At 36.5% G+C, this 15,652-nt stretch overlaps 6 protein-coding genes across 6 annotated transcripts; 1 reads left to right on the top strand and 5 right to left on the bottom strand.

Moving 5' to 3' along the window:
- Nucleotides 1–183: 183 nt before the first annotated feature.
- EV154DRAFT_512014 (Alpha/Beta hydrolase protein) lies at nucleotides 184–1,892 on the top strand. The gene is made up of 4 exons (XM_051601878.1): nucleotides 184–573; nucleotides 631–744; nucleotides 806–1,554; nucleotides 1,642–1,892. The coding sequence occupies exons 1-4, from the start codon at nucleotides 303–305 to the stop codon at nucleotides 1,732–1,734; spliced, it is 1,227 nt and encodes a 408-aa protein (XP_051456675.1). The 5' UTR covers nucleotides 184–302; the 3' UTR covers nucleotides 1,735–1,892.
- On the bottom strand, nucleotides 1,876–3,789 carry EV154DRAFT_552438 (uncharacterized protein; the record flags this gene model as incomplete). The annotated part of the gene is made up of 3 exons (XM_051605056.1): nucleotides 3,671–3,789; nucleotides 3,368–3,594; nucleotides 1,876–3,309 (listed from the first exon to the last, which is right to left on the bottom strand). Exons 1-3 carry the CDS (start codon nucleotides 3,759–3,761, stop codon nucleotides 1,876–1,878), a joined length of 1,752 nt encoding a protein of 583 aa, XP_051456676.1. The 5' UTR covers nucleotides 3,762–3,789.
- Nucleotides 3,790–4,316: 527 nt separating this feature from the next.
- Nucleotides 4,317–5,551, bottom strand: EV154DRAFT_444900 (uncharacterized protein). The gene is made up of 2 exons (XM_051597065.1): nucleotides 5,130–5,551; nucleotides 4,317–5,067 (listed from the first exon to the last, which is right to left on the bottom strand). Exons 1-2 carry the CDS (start codon nucleotides 5,528–5,530, stop codon nucleotides 4,416–4,418), a joined length of 1,053 nt encoding a protein of 350 aa, XP_051456677.1. The 5' UTR covers nucleotides 5,531–5,551; the 3' UTR covers nucleotides 4,317–4,415.
- A 1,125-nt stretch (nucleotides 5,552–6,676) lies between these two features.
- On the bottom strand, nucleotides 6,677–7,574 carry EV154DRAFT_512018 (uncharacterized protein). The gene has a single exon (XM_051601879.1). It carries the CDS (start codon nucleotides 7,503–7,505, stop codon nucleotides 6,756–6,758), a length of 750 nt encoding a protein of 249 aa, XP_051456678.1. The 5' UTR covers nucleotides 7,506–7,574; the 3' UTR covers nucleotides 6,677–6,755.
- Nucleotides 7,575–11,747: 4,173 nt separating this feature from the next.
- Nucleotides 11,748–13,851, bottom strand: EV154DRAFT_255409 (uncharacterized protein). Its single transcript, XM_051594627.1, has one exon. The coding sequence runs from the start codon at nucleotides 13,836–13,838 to the stop codon at nucleotides 11,802–11,804; it is 2,037 nt and encodes a 678-aa protein (XP_051456679.1). The 5' UTR covers nucleotides 13,839–13,851; the 3' UTR covers nucleotides 11,748–11,801.
- Nucleotides 13,852–13,926: 75 nt separating this feature from the next.
- EV154DRAFT_512025 (uncharacterized protein) lies at nucleotides 13,927–14,921 on the bottom strand. The gene has a single exon (XM_051601880.1). It carries the CDS (start codon nucleotides 14,913–14,915, stop codon nucleotides 13,995–13,997), a length of 921 nt encoding a protein of 306 aa, XP_051456680.1. The 5' UTR covers nucleotides 14,916–14,921; the 3' UTR covers nucleotides 13,927–13,994.
- Nucleotides 14,922–15,652: the final 731 nt, after the last annotated feature.

Below are 15,652 nucleotides of genomic sequence, written 5' to 3' on the forward strand. Positions count from 1 at the left end.
TCAGCGTATTTTCTCACAAGTTGTAAATGCAGCCATTTTTTTCTGTATTTTTTTTTATTATTGTTTCAAAACGGCATAGAAAAAGATCATCCTATTGACAGATTTTATTTCCTGTTTCAAATCCATCCCTTTTGTTGCCGCTTTCTATTGTTTTCTTGGGGAATTAAATAATGCAAAAAAAGGTTTTTTTGTACGACTAAAACTAATTGATAATCATATGGTTATAAAAATATAAGCTAAATTTAATTCAATATTAGCATTTATTCTTTCTTTCTTTCTTTATTCTAAAACTTTGAAAAAAAATGGATGATATTCGTAAAGTTATCAAGACAACTTCACCACCTAGTGTGGTTATTCAAACATTAAGAACTGCTCTTCAAATGCCTCCAACAGCTGCCCGTAACATTGTCAAAGACTTGACTCGGCCTTTAAATGGTCAAAAGAGATTTATTCGCAAGTTTGATAATGAACATTGGAAAGGCACGCTAATCATGTCAGAAATGGTTCGTTGTGACGATGCTATTGCTCTTCAAAGATTGAAAAAAGCTGATATTGTTATTTTTGAAATTCACGGTATGATTTCTTGATTTTTTTTCCATATCTTTCATGCTAACTTTTTTTTATACATAGGTGGTGGGTTCAGAGTTGGTCACAGTACCATGTACATGGACGCATTTATTAATTGGCTTAGATTAATGAAGAGTAAACACAATCTTTATGCGTGTATCATGTCCGTTGAATATGGTATGTTCGGTAAAAAAAAAAAGAAAGACGAATTTAAAAACTGACAACGCCATGGTTATAGGTCTTGCACCCAAACACAAATATCCAGGCCCTTTGAATGATTGCATCCGAGCCTATGATTATCTTACCAAAGATCTTGCTGTTTGTCCATCCAAAGTAGTCTTTTCAGGTGATTCCGCTGGCGGCGCATTTGCATTGGAGACTTTGATGAGAACTTACACACCCGATATTTTGGACGACCTCAACAGTCCCAGAGAAAATTACAGCATACCTATTCCTGCTGCCGTCTTACTATCCTCACCTTTGGTCTCTGCTGAGACGACTTCAGAATCATGGAAACTGTTTCATAAAAAGGACATGATCACGCTCGGACTAGCCAAATTAATCTACAAGGAATATTTAGGTTTACCTCACGTCAAGGTGGAAGATTTACCCGTCATGAGATTACATCATGTCCGAAAGGACTTTGATCGTTTCTTGCCCAAGAATGTCATGGTCTTTGTGGGCGATAAAGAAGTTTTACGCGATGATATTTTGGATTTTGCTAAAGCAGTAAAAGATGATGGAAAAACAAACATTCAATTGATCAAGGAACACTATGTTCATGACTGGTTTATGATCCGTGAAATTGTCAAGAAGAAGGACAAGAAGAAGCTTGCTAATTATGATGAATTGTTTGTCGATTTTGCTGTTCGTGCTGTAAAGGAAGCGAAAGCAGCTTTATTACTATCTGTCCCACCCACCAAGGAAGAATTCCCATTAAGTGAAATGCTGATTTCGGATAACACTTCCATCAATGGAGATATCCCGGTAAATGAAAAAATCCCTGATAATATTCTAGCAACCAGTATCATTAACACAAAGTTCGATACTCCTCCTTTTGAAATATCCGAAAAGGTGCAATTCTCAAGACCTTCTCAGTATAAACCAAACACAATCTTGTCTGAATATGCAATTATTACAGACCATCCTAAAGGTGTTACAGCCTAAATCATCACTATTCAAAAAAATTAAACGTTTTTTTTTGTTCAAACTGTTTGTACTGATATTTATTTTCAAATGGCCCAAACTACCATTTGTCTATTATATTTACACGATCTATTCTTTTTTGTTAAACTTTCGAAATAAAATCTAACTTTCTATCTTTTGCTTTTTTCTTTCTGCAAGACCAATTCGATCACGCAAGATAATTTTATCGGATGCAGGGGCTAATAATCGAAGCTCTGGTGCGCTTCGAACGGAACGGTTCAGAAGCGATCGTTTTCTATTAGAAGAAGAAGGGTTTTCGGTTGTGATTTTAGCAGTATCCTCATGAGTTGTACTCTCAAAAGACTCAGGAGTCGGGCTAGTTATCCTAGGAGTGCTTGGCATGGATGCCAATGTCGTAGGAGTATTTGAAAGTGTCGAAGGAGTAATTGTCAAAGGTGTGGGATCATCCGACAATGGTATATTATGTTTAACTGGCACAACTGGTTTGAAAGCTGGCGCCATATTAGAGGTAAGAATGTTTTTTAATGGAATTGGTGATGTGTTTCTGAGAGGTGTATTTGTCACAGGTGTAGGTGTACACGATGTGGGTTTCGGTAGCAACCCAGATACATGGCTTATAGAAGCCGAACTGCGTGATATCGGAATAGTATTGCGAGCATAAACAGGTAAAGATCCAGGGTTATGAGCTAATGAGGCGCCTGTTTGGGTCTGGTTAGGTGTGGGTTGTGAAGTATAGATGTGAGCTTGATGTGAGGGAGGTACTTGAGGGGTTGCTTGTGAGACAATCCCATGAGATATGTATGTAGGAGGAGCTTTTTGGCTCTGGTAATTGAGTGTCGAAAGTGGAGGAACATATGACGCTTGACGAGCCACAAATTGTGGAAGTTGGTGACGCGCTTGATTAGAAGAAGAAAGCTGATTAATCATGAGTGCATCCCTTCTAGCCAGTTTATCCTTGTAAGAAGAACCTGTACAGGAATTTGCCCTAACTGGATTAAGTTTTAATAGTAGCATGTCGCGCTCCTTTTCAGTCTGGTCCAATTTCTCCAACAGACTATTGCATCTTGATTCCAGGATTGGGAATTTCTTGACAAACTGGACATTATTGACAGCCTGTGGTGACACAGTATTTAATGCCTTGTTATACTTTTTGGACATTTTTTTAAACTTTAAACATTCCACATTCTTAAGATCAATTTCCAAAAGTTGCTTGGCGATTAGTTCGTCCTTTCTCTTTATTTCTACCTCAAATTCGAGTCGTTGGTTGGCAAGGAAGGCGTCTTTTCTTTTGATTTCGGTTTCTAAATCTTGCTTTTGTTTTGCTATTAATTCGTCTTTACTCTCTGATACTAGTTGCTGCGCTTTGATTATATCATCTTTCTTTTCTATTTCCAGTCGGTGTGTCACAACCAAATTGTCTTTTTCTTTTAGTGCAGCTTTTAGATCTAGACATCGGTTCGCGATCTGCTGATTCAATTCTTTGGTTTTAAGTCTAAATTCAGCTAGTTGCTTCGGAAAGACTTTGTTGTCTTTTTTTAGTTCCAAGCACTCTTTCTTGAGTTGATCCATTTCGCACTATGAAATAATGTCAGTCATTCTGAGTAAATAGTAATAATTTGCTTTGGTTCATTACAAGACGTTTTTGGTGAGTGGCAAGTTGCGTAGCAATGACTCCATTTTTTGATTTCAGCAGCTCGTTTCCATGTTCCAGTTCTTTAATTTTCAATTGAAATTCTTTCTTTTCTTCAAGAAGTTTCAGTGCATCCTCTTCAAACTTTTTTTGTGTTTTGACTGCCTTTTTTTGTGTAGCTTTTGCCTTGGCTTTAATGGCGTTGACTCGTCGTGTTTTCTGCTTTAAATCTTTTTCCTAATTAGCACAAAGAAGATAAAAAAAAAAAACTAAAAACCCCCTGAGAGTTTTTTTTTTTTTTTTTACCTGTTTGCAATTCTTTCAGCATTTCAAATGCTTGAATAGTAGACAAAGTGGCTTTCTCTATGGCTTCATTACTTTGTTTACTATCCTTCATGCTTTTAAAAATATTTTATAAAGAGAACAACTGTCCTTTGACGTTTTTTTTTTGCCTTTTTTTTTGTTTTTCTATCTCCGGCACGAAAAAAAAAGAGAGATGATGACTTGTTGAGGCAAAGACAATGAAAGAATGTGTCTAACCCCTTGTGGGGGAGGGATAAACATCAGTATTATAGCCCATATTAGGCTGTCGTTACAATAGCCTATTTTATTTGGATCACCAATGACACAAATCATTGGGTTTTGGTAAAATAAACTCGTACAGTCCTATATTATATGCGTGGTATATATATTCGTAATACTTCTAAATACAAAGTTTTTTATTATGAAGATCACACTAAACTACTAGCCACTTAGTTTAATTGATCTACGAATAAAATTCACGTTCCTGTATGAGTTTAATGATTTTTTTTATCGGGATTCAATGTTTTGGTCGTTGTTACAATCTGTCTCCGCGTTATTACTGCTAAAAGTAAGTATTTATTTTCCCATCATCGAACACAATGCGTAAACATTGGAAAACGGCGATGACACATGTTATAAAGATGAGACCAGCTGTCATACAGGATAAGTAATTAAGGATTATTTATTTTTGGTATATATATACAGTATATGAGGTAGATATTAAATACAGGTGTAACGTTTTTAGTTTTTAGTCTTCTTCAGGATTCACAGTTTTGTTGGTGTGGTAAGTGACTCTACTTTGAGGTGGGCTTGGGAAATACTTATAATACGAATTTAGAACAGCAAACAGAGCGTAAATGACGAGACTAACACCAATAAGACCCATAAAGAATCTACCGCCACCCGATGTCGATAATTTGGCCATGGCTGCAGCCACCATATTTTTGTTGCCGGATTCATTCTGTCTAGCTAACGAATCCCAAAAGAAACCGGACATAGTCCCAAACAAAGCTGCTCTTCCTCCAAAACCGATACGACCTAGCAAATGAACAATAAAGGCTTCATATTTATTGGCGTCAGGTTCACTGGTTTTAAGATCTTTGATGAAGTTTCCTGTGATGGCATTGATGATTTGTGTAAAGAAGGCAATGACAAATGCAATCGCAATAATACCAACACCTGCTTTACCAAGCTTGGTTTTACTCCAGGAAGCGGGGAATTGCTGACTAGAGGCGGATTCTTGTTGTTCTTGCTCGGTTTGTGCAAGCATCTGAAAGATATAATAGGCATAGACAATGTAAACGCAACCACTAACAAAAGGTGATAATCTGTATCGAAAGAAGTTCTTTTTTTTGCTGAACGTTGCGTCGCAACCTTGACCTGAAATCGCTTCCCACATTCTTTTGAAGTTAAACGGTTAGGATAACAATATCAATCGTCAATAAATTTTTTTTTTGCTTACCTCCAAATAATATACAGACATAATCCGATGGCCATAATGACAAGAATAGGTTTTCCTACTGATGGAATACCACCTAGTAATAAAAAGGCACCCTGTGGTGATTCATTGCCCTCGCTTCCGTTAGGTGTGTGGGCGCCAGATAGATTAGTCAAAGTCAAGACACCAATACAGCCATAGACTACGCCTTTGGCAATAAAGCCAATGCGCCCCACCCATTTGACGACGGGCTTAAATCGTTCTCGTACACCACCTTGATAGAATTTCAAGTCTTCTTCTTTGATTGGTGTATGTTCTGAGGACGGTGTGGATTGATCAGTCGAACTATGTTCATCGGGTAGCACACTCTCTTCATCTTCTATTGTCTTTTTTGGCTTGGTTTTGCCAAATAATTTATTAAACATTTGTGTTGTATTAAAGAGAGTAAAAAAGGGGTAAAATGAAAATAGGAAAACGGAAAAAAAAATTTGTCTTTTTTGGTTCGATTTGTTTCTCTTTATAGTAATTTCCATTAGTCTTGAAAAAGATCTCCGTCATAATGACGTAAATCAAATGCTTTTTTTTTGCTTGTTTGATCTAAGCTAAAAAGCTTATTGTCATACAGCGATCTGCCTTTAAATCTTTGCTACAAAATGGTTGGCCAAGTTAATTTGGTATGATGTCAAGAAATTATTGCGTTCTTTTGCTCTAACATTATCACAAAAAGACCTATGATCAGGAGGGAGAGTGAATTTTAAATCTGATGGGAAACTATGATCTAAACCTATATCACTCAAAGCCATAGCGAGGCAAAAAATTCCTGGCCAACAGAGAATAAGAGACTGCAGCACCTATGCAACCGCAAGGAGAGGTACCATGACTGACATATGAAACCCACCAAAAAAATTTAACTTTGCCGAGTGCATCGTACCTAGCTTGCCTAGATATTTATAGCCTAAAAGTAGTAACCTCATTTAAGAGATTGACGATGTAGTTTTCTTTGATATATGTATATTAAGATGATAGTCCAAGCAGCATAAAATAAACACAAAAAATTACAGGTAATAATAGCTTTACAAAATACGCACCAATGACAACAAATAATGCCGAGTCATTGATAAACAATCGAAAGTGACCGCGGTAGATATAAATACTAGTTGTTAGGTGGGGTATGTCTTAATTATGTATCTATCTATCTTAAACTTTATAAAAATACACCATCCTTAGGTACGTCAAATATACAAATTTATGAGCTTAACATTCTAGGCCAATGATTGATAATTCAAGCTGAATACCTGGAAATATTAGTCCCATCGGGGTTAGACAGACGCACAACCCGCAATATAATTTTGCGATAGTTACTTAACATCTTCAAGTTTCATATCGTGATAATATTTGAAGAGTTGTTGAGCTACACAGGGGCAACATCGTACCAGGGTCAAATAGTCCGTACACTCATGAAGTAAGAATCACATGTCTGGAACTCTTTTTATCTAGGGATGTATTAATTACAGTTTCTGGGTGATTTATAAAAATTCACTACTACAGGAGGGTTTATTTGTCTTCGAGACGTTTTTTATTTTTATTTTTATTTGAAACCAAATGCATAGCTAATTTATAAAGGAAATCCAGGTGAAAACGTCAACAAAACTAACGTAAAAATCGATGAGACATCGAAAAAGAAAGTTCGCCGTCTAACGTGCTGATTTCTCCATTATCGATTATCGTAAACACCGAATGATAATCATAATAAGTAAGTGCAAATTTGACACGCTTAAGACATTTTATGACAGCTTTTCCAAACATTTTATTCTCTCCGCTTAGCTGTTCATTCATCTGTTTCAACGTGGTTTTGGTTACTGATAAAGCAGCATCGCTGATTATAAGACAGTAGTATTCCCAATTTTTATCCAAGAATTGTATTTCTAGAAATGTAGTATCTCGGCCTTTTTCACATAAAAATCGAGCACTCAACTGAACTGAATTTAACTGTTTGAATGCAGTCAAGTCGGCTTCAAATGATTCATTTGCTTGGTCCTCAAAGTCGTCTAGACCACAAATAAAAGCTTCTGTTGCAGGCATATACGTTCGCATCAGATCCAGAAATTCATTCGATGGTTTCATGTCTTTAAGTTTGATAACCTTGATATTTTCTTGGATTGTATTAGATGTATCTTTCTTCTCCCTAACAAATTGAGATATTACTTCAGGGTCAGTACCGATATATATACCATAATCAGGGCTGTTCATTGATTTGTAAGAAAAATGTTGAAGGTTTGGGCAATTAGTCAATGCGTATCGCAAGAACTCCAACGGTAAATTTGGATTCGTGTCACACATCATGACATTCATTTCATGTATGACCTCTGGTCCTATCGTTGATATGAAACGATTGGGCATTACAAATTGAATGGTACGGTTTGACCGTTCTTCTTCTTCATCCGGTTCTTCTTCAGATTCTGAGTTGGCTGTTGGGAGATAATAATCAGATCGCTTTAAACCGTGAAAAAAATACAAGCTGTCATCTGGACCTAACAGAATAGACTTGTATACACTTCTAAAATTACTATAATGGGCTGTACAGTACAATTTTCTCCCTCTCCTCATCGCGTTAAGTAAGGTATAAAAAAGTGTAGGTTCGGATTCCGTGCTGATAGTCTCTCTATCATGGTGCTTGTATGGTTCCCAACGGATACTAGCGGTTTTCACCTGGCTCAAGCTGCGCAAAAACTCCACCGCATTATCAAGTCCAAATCCCTCCATCCAATCGAAAACATCGATATCATTGATATTTATCTTCAAGACATCCACATGTGGGACAATATAATCCTTGAGATAGGTGGCATAATGATAAGGCATGGTTGGGGCCGATAATTTTAGTTCTTTTAAGCTACTGTTCAACCTCTTGGGGCTTGTATCATCACTAAAAACGTCCTTTACGCCTATATCCGGAAACTCGTACCGGCTGTGGTATGTTAACGATATCAAATGAGGACAGATATTCATGATGTCAAGTGTAGTTAATTCGGTATCGAGTCTGTTATAGAATGTTAAATGCGTCAAGCTGTCAAAATGTTTTAACAAAATGAGCATTTCGTTGTTGATAGATCCCATAGTAAAATACAGAGAATAATAGTCAACGTGTAGTGTCGCAATAGTTGCACGATACTTGTAACAAACAGCAAAGTAAGTGTTTTTACATCTATTTGAAAGACTAAAGAAGTCTAGGTCATTACCAGATATAATCTCTCTAATTTTGAGCCGCATTATGGCCGGATCATCCGAGTCAACGATATATTGCAAGTAATCGATAGCCTTTTCACTGTCCAATAAATGCAGAACTTGTAGGTTTGGCAGATATCCCAAAAGCATGATCCATTCTTCCTTTGTATACTGACCGTCAGAATTTTTTAATAAGGTGTTTCTACCGCTGTATCGAGCGTTATCAAATCGGATAACAAGTTTTTTTGTGAAAGAGCCGTACTGAAAGTAACGATCGCGTTCAATGGGATCTAAATGTAGCAGTTTCTTTAATTCAGCAGCCCCATCGAATTGGATAGACAAGTCCTTGTATAAAAACGCTAACGCGCTTTCTTTCCAGCTTTTACAAGTCAGAGCACATTGAAAAACTGTTGTTTTATTCGAATGGCTGTATATAGCATTTAGGATTTCCAACGGTAACTTCGACGGAAATGTCTAGACCTCCGTATTTTTTTCAAAAGTATTTTTTTTGTACCACTTACAGGAATTCTGGCCAGAAGACCAGCAGACCAGTATGATTGCACCTATTTACAGTCCAATCCCAGCTATTCACGGTTCGTGAGTTCCAAAAACTCAAGAACTCTGCCTAGGAGGTCGCCCTCCTATTGCAAAGACTAGCCGCAGCCGCAATATCACAATTATATATCTTTTTCGATTTAGCTTCTTTTCAAAGAAACAAGAGTCACTACTAAACTAACCTTTTTATGTGATCGGTTACTTTCATACGATAAAAGAAGTATGTTAAGGAAAAAGAAAAGGAGAAGAACAAAGTGTGTGAACCAGCTTTATTTATTGATAAACAAGCTTATGTCAGGATGATTTCATTTGTCTATTTTATCATCCATAATGTTTGAGCCTTTACTTAAAATAGAAACAGTTGCAAAAACCTCCCAAGCAAGTCAGAGCTTGGTAATTGTCTATCTGCATTCCAGTAGTAGCTTGTAATGACAGTAAAGCAGATTTTATGGAAAACAGAAAACGATCATCCAATGAAGTTTAGATGATATGGCATGTCAATCGACGTGTAGACCATCACGTTTGAAAAAATACGTTTGAAAAAATACGTTTGAAAAAAATACGGAGTTCTAGACATTTCCAACTTCGACATGGTTGCCAAAAATTGAATAAAAAAGAAAAAGAAAAACGTTCATTTTTTGGACACCTAAATCATTATAATCAAGTAATTCCTTCCATTTAAAAAGACAGTGCGTTTAATTATTTAGGATCTGATGTAATATAGACGAACACGCGGGTTAGAATAAAAAGTGGGACGTAGTTTTATAATAATCCCTTCGTCTAACTTACTGATTTTTCCATTATAAATTTCTGTCGTCCTTGAATTATTAGAGAAAAGTTCGAATTTGACCTGCTTGCGGCACTGGATGAAAGCTTTTCGAATATTATTATACTCTCTGATACTTATCAGTTCCTTCATATGTGCCAAAGTAGTTCTAGTTACATTCAAAGTCGTACTATTTCCCCACAGATGGTAGTATTCCCAACCTTTATCCGAGAACCGTATTTCCAGAAATGCTGTATTTTGTCTGTCATATTCAAACAATTGAACATCCAGCCGCACTGACTTTAAATACATAAATGCTGTCAGGTCCAATTCAAACCATTCAGCAGGTGAATAATCTAAATCGTACAGGAGACATATCATTTTTTCTACAGCAGGCAAGTACTGATTAATGAGGCACAACAGTTCTTTGGATGGGACAATGCTTCTAGTCTTGATGAAATTGATATATGGTTTTTTGATATTTGATGAGTTTTGGATACCTTTTACAGCGTCACCGCCCATTTTAGGATTGACATAGAGTAATATCTCATGTTTATTATCACCAATTGAGTTCAAAGAAAATCCTTGGAGATTTGGACAGTTCATCAACACGTATCGTAAGATCTTCAACGGTAAATTTGGATGTGTGTCGCCCAGAAAGACATTAATCTGATGAATGACTTCTGGTCCTATGATGGAAGTGGAACGATTAGGAATTGCAAATTGAACACGACGAGTTGAAGAATCTTCTTGTTCAAAGTTTTGATTCGTTAATGGTAGATAGTAGTCAGATTCTTTTAATCCGTAATTAAAATACAAGTAGTCATACGGAGTTAAACTAAAAGACTTGTGTGTACTTTGGTAATCATTATAAGTTGCTTGACAGTGCATTTTTTTGTTTCTCATCATTGCGTTGAGCAATGTAAAGAAAATTGTGGCTTCGGATTTAGTGCTGATAGTTTGTCTATTGTAGCTCATATCAGGTTTCCAACTGATACTAACCGTTTTTATCTTGCTCAAACTGCGCAAAAACTCCACTGCATTCCAAAGTCCAGTTCTTTCAGCCCAATCGAATACATCTGTATTACAGATAACCAATTTCAGGACATCCAAATACGGTGCGACAAAGTCTTTCAAGTAATCAGCATAATGCGTTGAAATAGTGGGCACCATCAAATACAGTTCTTTTAAGCTATGATTCAACCTCTTGCGATTCATAGCACTACCAAGAATATTCTTTACAGTAAATTCTGGAATGCAGTGTTCGCTCTTGTAATCAAGTGATACTAAATAAGGACAAGCATCCATGATATCAAAGGTAGTTAACTGGTCATCACAACTATTGTTGAACGTCAAATGAGTCAAGCTATTGAAATGATATAGCATCGTAAGGAAATCAGCGTTAATAGGTCCTAATTTATAAGACGTGAAGTTGTATTTAACTTCTAAAGTGGTAATGGTTGCACGATACTTGTAGCAGACGGCAAAGTGCATGTCATTACAATCATGGGTGTCAGGCATGGTGCGCTGGCGATCAGCCTGTATGAAGATCCTAATTTTTGGCAATATTTTGTCGGAATCCGTACAGCTTAGGATGTATTGCATATATTTAATGGCGTTTGGACTGCCAGATAAATCCAGAACTTGTATGTTTGGTAGGTATTCCAAAAGCCAGATCCATTCTTCCTCTGTATAGTCAACGACGGTACTTTTTGAATCATAAGGTTTGTTACGTATAGTCCATATGAACAACAAGATTTTTTGTGAAAGTGCCGTATTGAAAGTAACGATCGCGTTCGATGGGGTCTAATTGTAGCAGTCTTTTTGTTTGTAAAATTCGGTTACCGTCGATGGACAGACTGTTGTAGTAATGTTTTAATGCACTTTCTTTCCAACTTTTGCGGGTCAAAGCACATTGTAAAACATCTTTGTTACTTAAGTGTTTGTATACAATATTTAGAATTTCAGGTGGTAATTCCGACATGTTTAGTAAAGCAAAATCCATCTTTATTTTCTTTTCGATATAAAGTTTTGGCCAATTTCTAGTGTAACTTATGACTTGGTTTTCCCAGAATAAGTATAATTAAAAAAAAAAAAAATAGAAACCACATATAATTATTTAGGATCTGATGAAATGTAGACGAACACGCGAGTTAGAATAAGAAACTGTAACCTAATTCCATATAAAGCTCTTCGTCTAACTTACTGATTTTTCCGTTATAAATTTCTGTCATCCTTGAACGATTAGAGAAAAGTTCGAATTTGACCTGCTTGCGACACTGGATGACAGCTTTTCGAACATCACCATACTCTTTATTACTTATCCGATCAGACATATGTGCCAAAGTAGTTTTAGTTACCGTCAGATCCATATCATTTCCCCACAGATGGTAATATTCCCAATCTTTATCTGGGAACTGTATTTCCAGAAATGCGGTATTTTGGTCGTCAACACCAAATAATTGAACATCCAGCAGAACTGACTTTAAATACATAAATGCCGTCAGGTCCATTTCAAACCTTTCAGCAGGTGGAAAAGTCAAATCGTCCAGGAAACATATTAGTCTTTCTACGGCAGGCAAGTATTGATGAAAGAGGCACATCATTTCTTTGGATGGGACTATGTTTTCAGTGGTGATGACATTGATATGTGATTTTGTCGCATTTATTGAGTTTGGGATACTTTTTACAATGTCATTGCCCTTTTTAGAATTGACATTGAGTGATATTCTAAGATTAATTTCACCAGTTGTCTCGGACAAAAACGTTTGGAGGTTTGGGCAGTTCACTAAAGCATATCTTAAGATCTCCAACGGCAAATTTGGATGTGTGTCGTCCAGAGAGACATGAAAATGATGAATGACTTCTGGTCCTATGATCGAAGTGGAACGATTAGGAATTGAAAATTGTTCAGGAAGAAATACTGAATTCCCTTGTTCAAAGTCTTGATTCATTAATGGTAGATTATAGTCATAATCCTTCAGGCCGTAATTAAAATACAAGTGGTCATCTGGAGTTACACTTAAAGATTTGTATGGACTTTCGTCATCATACTCTGCTCGACAGCGCATATTTTCGTTTCTTATCATTGCGTTAAGCAGTGTAAAGAAAACTGTGGCTTTGGATTCCGTGCTTGTATTAATAAGTCTAACATCGTGTTCCTCAGGTTCCCAATTGATACTAGCCGTTTTAACCTTACTTAAACTGCGTAAAAACTCTACAGCATTATAAAGTCCAAATCTTTTGACCCAATCGAATATCTCCATATTACGGATTGTCAGTTTCAGGACATCCAAATGCGGTGCCACATAGTCTTTGAGGTAATTAGCATAATGCGTTGAAACAGTTGGGATCGTCAAATATAATTCCTTAAAACTATTATTCAACCTCTTGCGGTTCGTATCACCACCAAGGATATTCTTTACAGTAAATTCTGGAATACAGTGTTCGCTCTTGTAGTCTAATGATACTAAATGGGGAAAGGCATCCATAATATCAAAGGTAGTTAACTGGTCATCACAACTATTGCTCAACGTCAAATGAGTCAAGCTGTTGAAATGATATAACATCGTAAGCATATCGCCGTTAATAGGTCCATAATTAAACGACTTGGAATCGTATTCAACTTCTAACGTGGTAATGGTTGCATGATACTTGTAGCAAACGGCAAAGTAAATATCATTGTGAACCTTGGTGTCACCCATTTGGCTTCTGATATCAGCCACTATGATGGTCCTAATTTTATGCAGTATTTTGTCGGATTCCGTACAGCTTAGGATGTATTTCATATATTTGAGGTAGTTCCTAGTCTCAAGCAAATCCAGAACTTGTATGTTTGGTAGGTATTTCAAAAGCAGAATCCATTCTGCCTTTGTATAGTAAAGGGATGTATCGCTGAAATCACCGGTTAAGAAATAACTATCATCTCTATGAACAACAATTTTTTTTGTGAAAGTGCCGTATTGAAAGTAACGATCGCGTTCTCTGGGGTCTAATTGAAGCAGTTTCTTTGTTAGTAAAACTCGGCTAGCGTCGATGGACAGACTATTGCAGTAATGTGTTAATGCAATTTCTTTCCATCTTTTGCAGGTCAGAGCACATTGTAAAACATCTTTGTCACTTGAGTGTTTGTATACAATATTTAGAATTTCAGATGGTAATTCCGACATGTTTAGTAAAGCAAAATCCATCTTTTTTTTTTTTTCGCTATAAAGTTTTAGCCAATTTCCAGTAATTGGATCGTGTAACTTATGACTCTAATCATATGTATTTCTTGGATCATTATTATCAAGTTGTTACTTTTATTTAAAAAAGACACTGCGTTTACTTATCGACGAACGCGCGAGTTAAAATAAGAAACTGTAACGTAATTCCATAGAAAGTTCGTCGTCTAATTTATTGATTTTTCCATTATGAATTTCTGTCGCCATTGAATAGTCAGAGGAAAGTTTGAATATGACCTGCTTGCGGCACTTGATGACAGCTTTTCGAATATTACCATGCTCACTGTTACTAATCCGTTCATCCATATTTTCTACAGTAGTTTTAGTTACAGCCAATCTCTGGGTACTTACTAGCAGACAGTAATATTCCCAATCTTTATCCCAAAATTGTATTTCCAAAAATGCAGTATCTTGGCCTTTATCACAGAACAAGAGAACATCCAGTTCAACTAACTTTAAACAGTTAAATGCTGTCAGGTCCACTTCAAACAATTCTGTAGGTGGATCCATGTATTGGCCCAGTACACATTTAAGGTTTTCTATTGCAGGCAGGTATTGATATATGAGGCACAATAGTTCTTTGGATGGGACCATATTTGCAGTCTTGATGAACTTGATATTTTCTTGTGAGGTATTTGAAAAGTTTTGATAACGTTTTATAATGTCACCGCCCATTTCAGGTTTGGCGTCGATCAATATGCTATGATTATATTCACTAGTTGAGTTGTACCAAAACCGTTGCAGGTTTGGACAGTTCATCAACGCATATCGCAAGATCTCCAACGGCAAATTTGGATGTGTGTCGTCCAGAAAAGCATTGATCTGACGAATGACTTCTGGTCCTATGATCGAAGTGGAACGATTGGGAGTTGCGAATTGAACACGACGAGTTAATGAATACCCTTGTTCAAAGCTTTGATATGTTAATGGTACAAAACAGTCAGATTCCTTTAAACTGTATTTGAAATACAAGTGATCATCTGGAGTTAAACTAAAAGACTTGTGTGTACTTTGGTTATTAACATAATTGGCTCGACAGTACATTTTTTTATTTCTTATCATTGCGTTAAGCAATGTAAAGAAAATTGTGGATTCGGTTTCAGTACTCGTATTAATTTGCTCATCGCTGTGTTTCTGAGGTTCCCAACTGATGCTAGCCGTTTTAACTTTGCTTAAACTGCGTAAAAACTCCACCGCATTATAAAGTCCAAATCTTTTGACCCAATCGAATATCTCCATCTTACGGATTGTCAGTTTCAGGACATTTAAATGCGGTGCCACATAGTCTTTGAGGTAGTTAGCATAATGCGTTGAAATAGTTGGGATCGTCAAATGTAATTCTCTGAAGCTATTATTCAACCTCTTGCGGTTCGTATCACCACCAAGAATATTCTTTACAATTGGCTCTGGAATACAGTGTCTGCTCTTGTAATCAAGTGATACTAAATAAGGACAAGCATCCATAATATCAAAGGTAGTTAACTGGTCATCACAACTATTGTTGAACGTCAAATGAGTCAAGCTGTTGAAATGATATAACATCGTAAGCATATCGCCGTTAATAGGTCCTGAATTAAAAGACTTGGAATTGAAGTTAACTTCTAAAGTGGTAATGGTTGCACGATACTTGTAGCAGACGGCAAAGTGCATATCATTACAATCATGGGTGTCAGGCATGGTGCGCTGGCGATCAGCCTGTATGAAGATCCTAATTTTTGGCAATATCTTGTCGGAATCCGTACAACTTAGGATGTATTGCATATATTTAATGGCGTTTAGAC

The sequence above is a fragment of the Mucor mucedo genome (assembly GCF_025094135.1).
Source record: "Mucor mucedo strain NRRL 3635 chromosome Unknown EV154scaffold_58, whole genome shotgun sequence".
NCBI lineage: Eukaryota > Fungi > Mucoromycota > Mucoromycetes > Mucorales > Mucoraceae > Mucor > Mucor mucedo.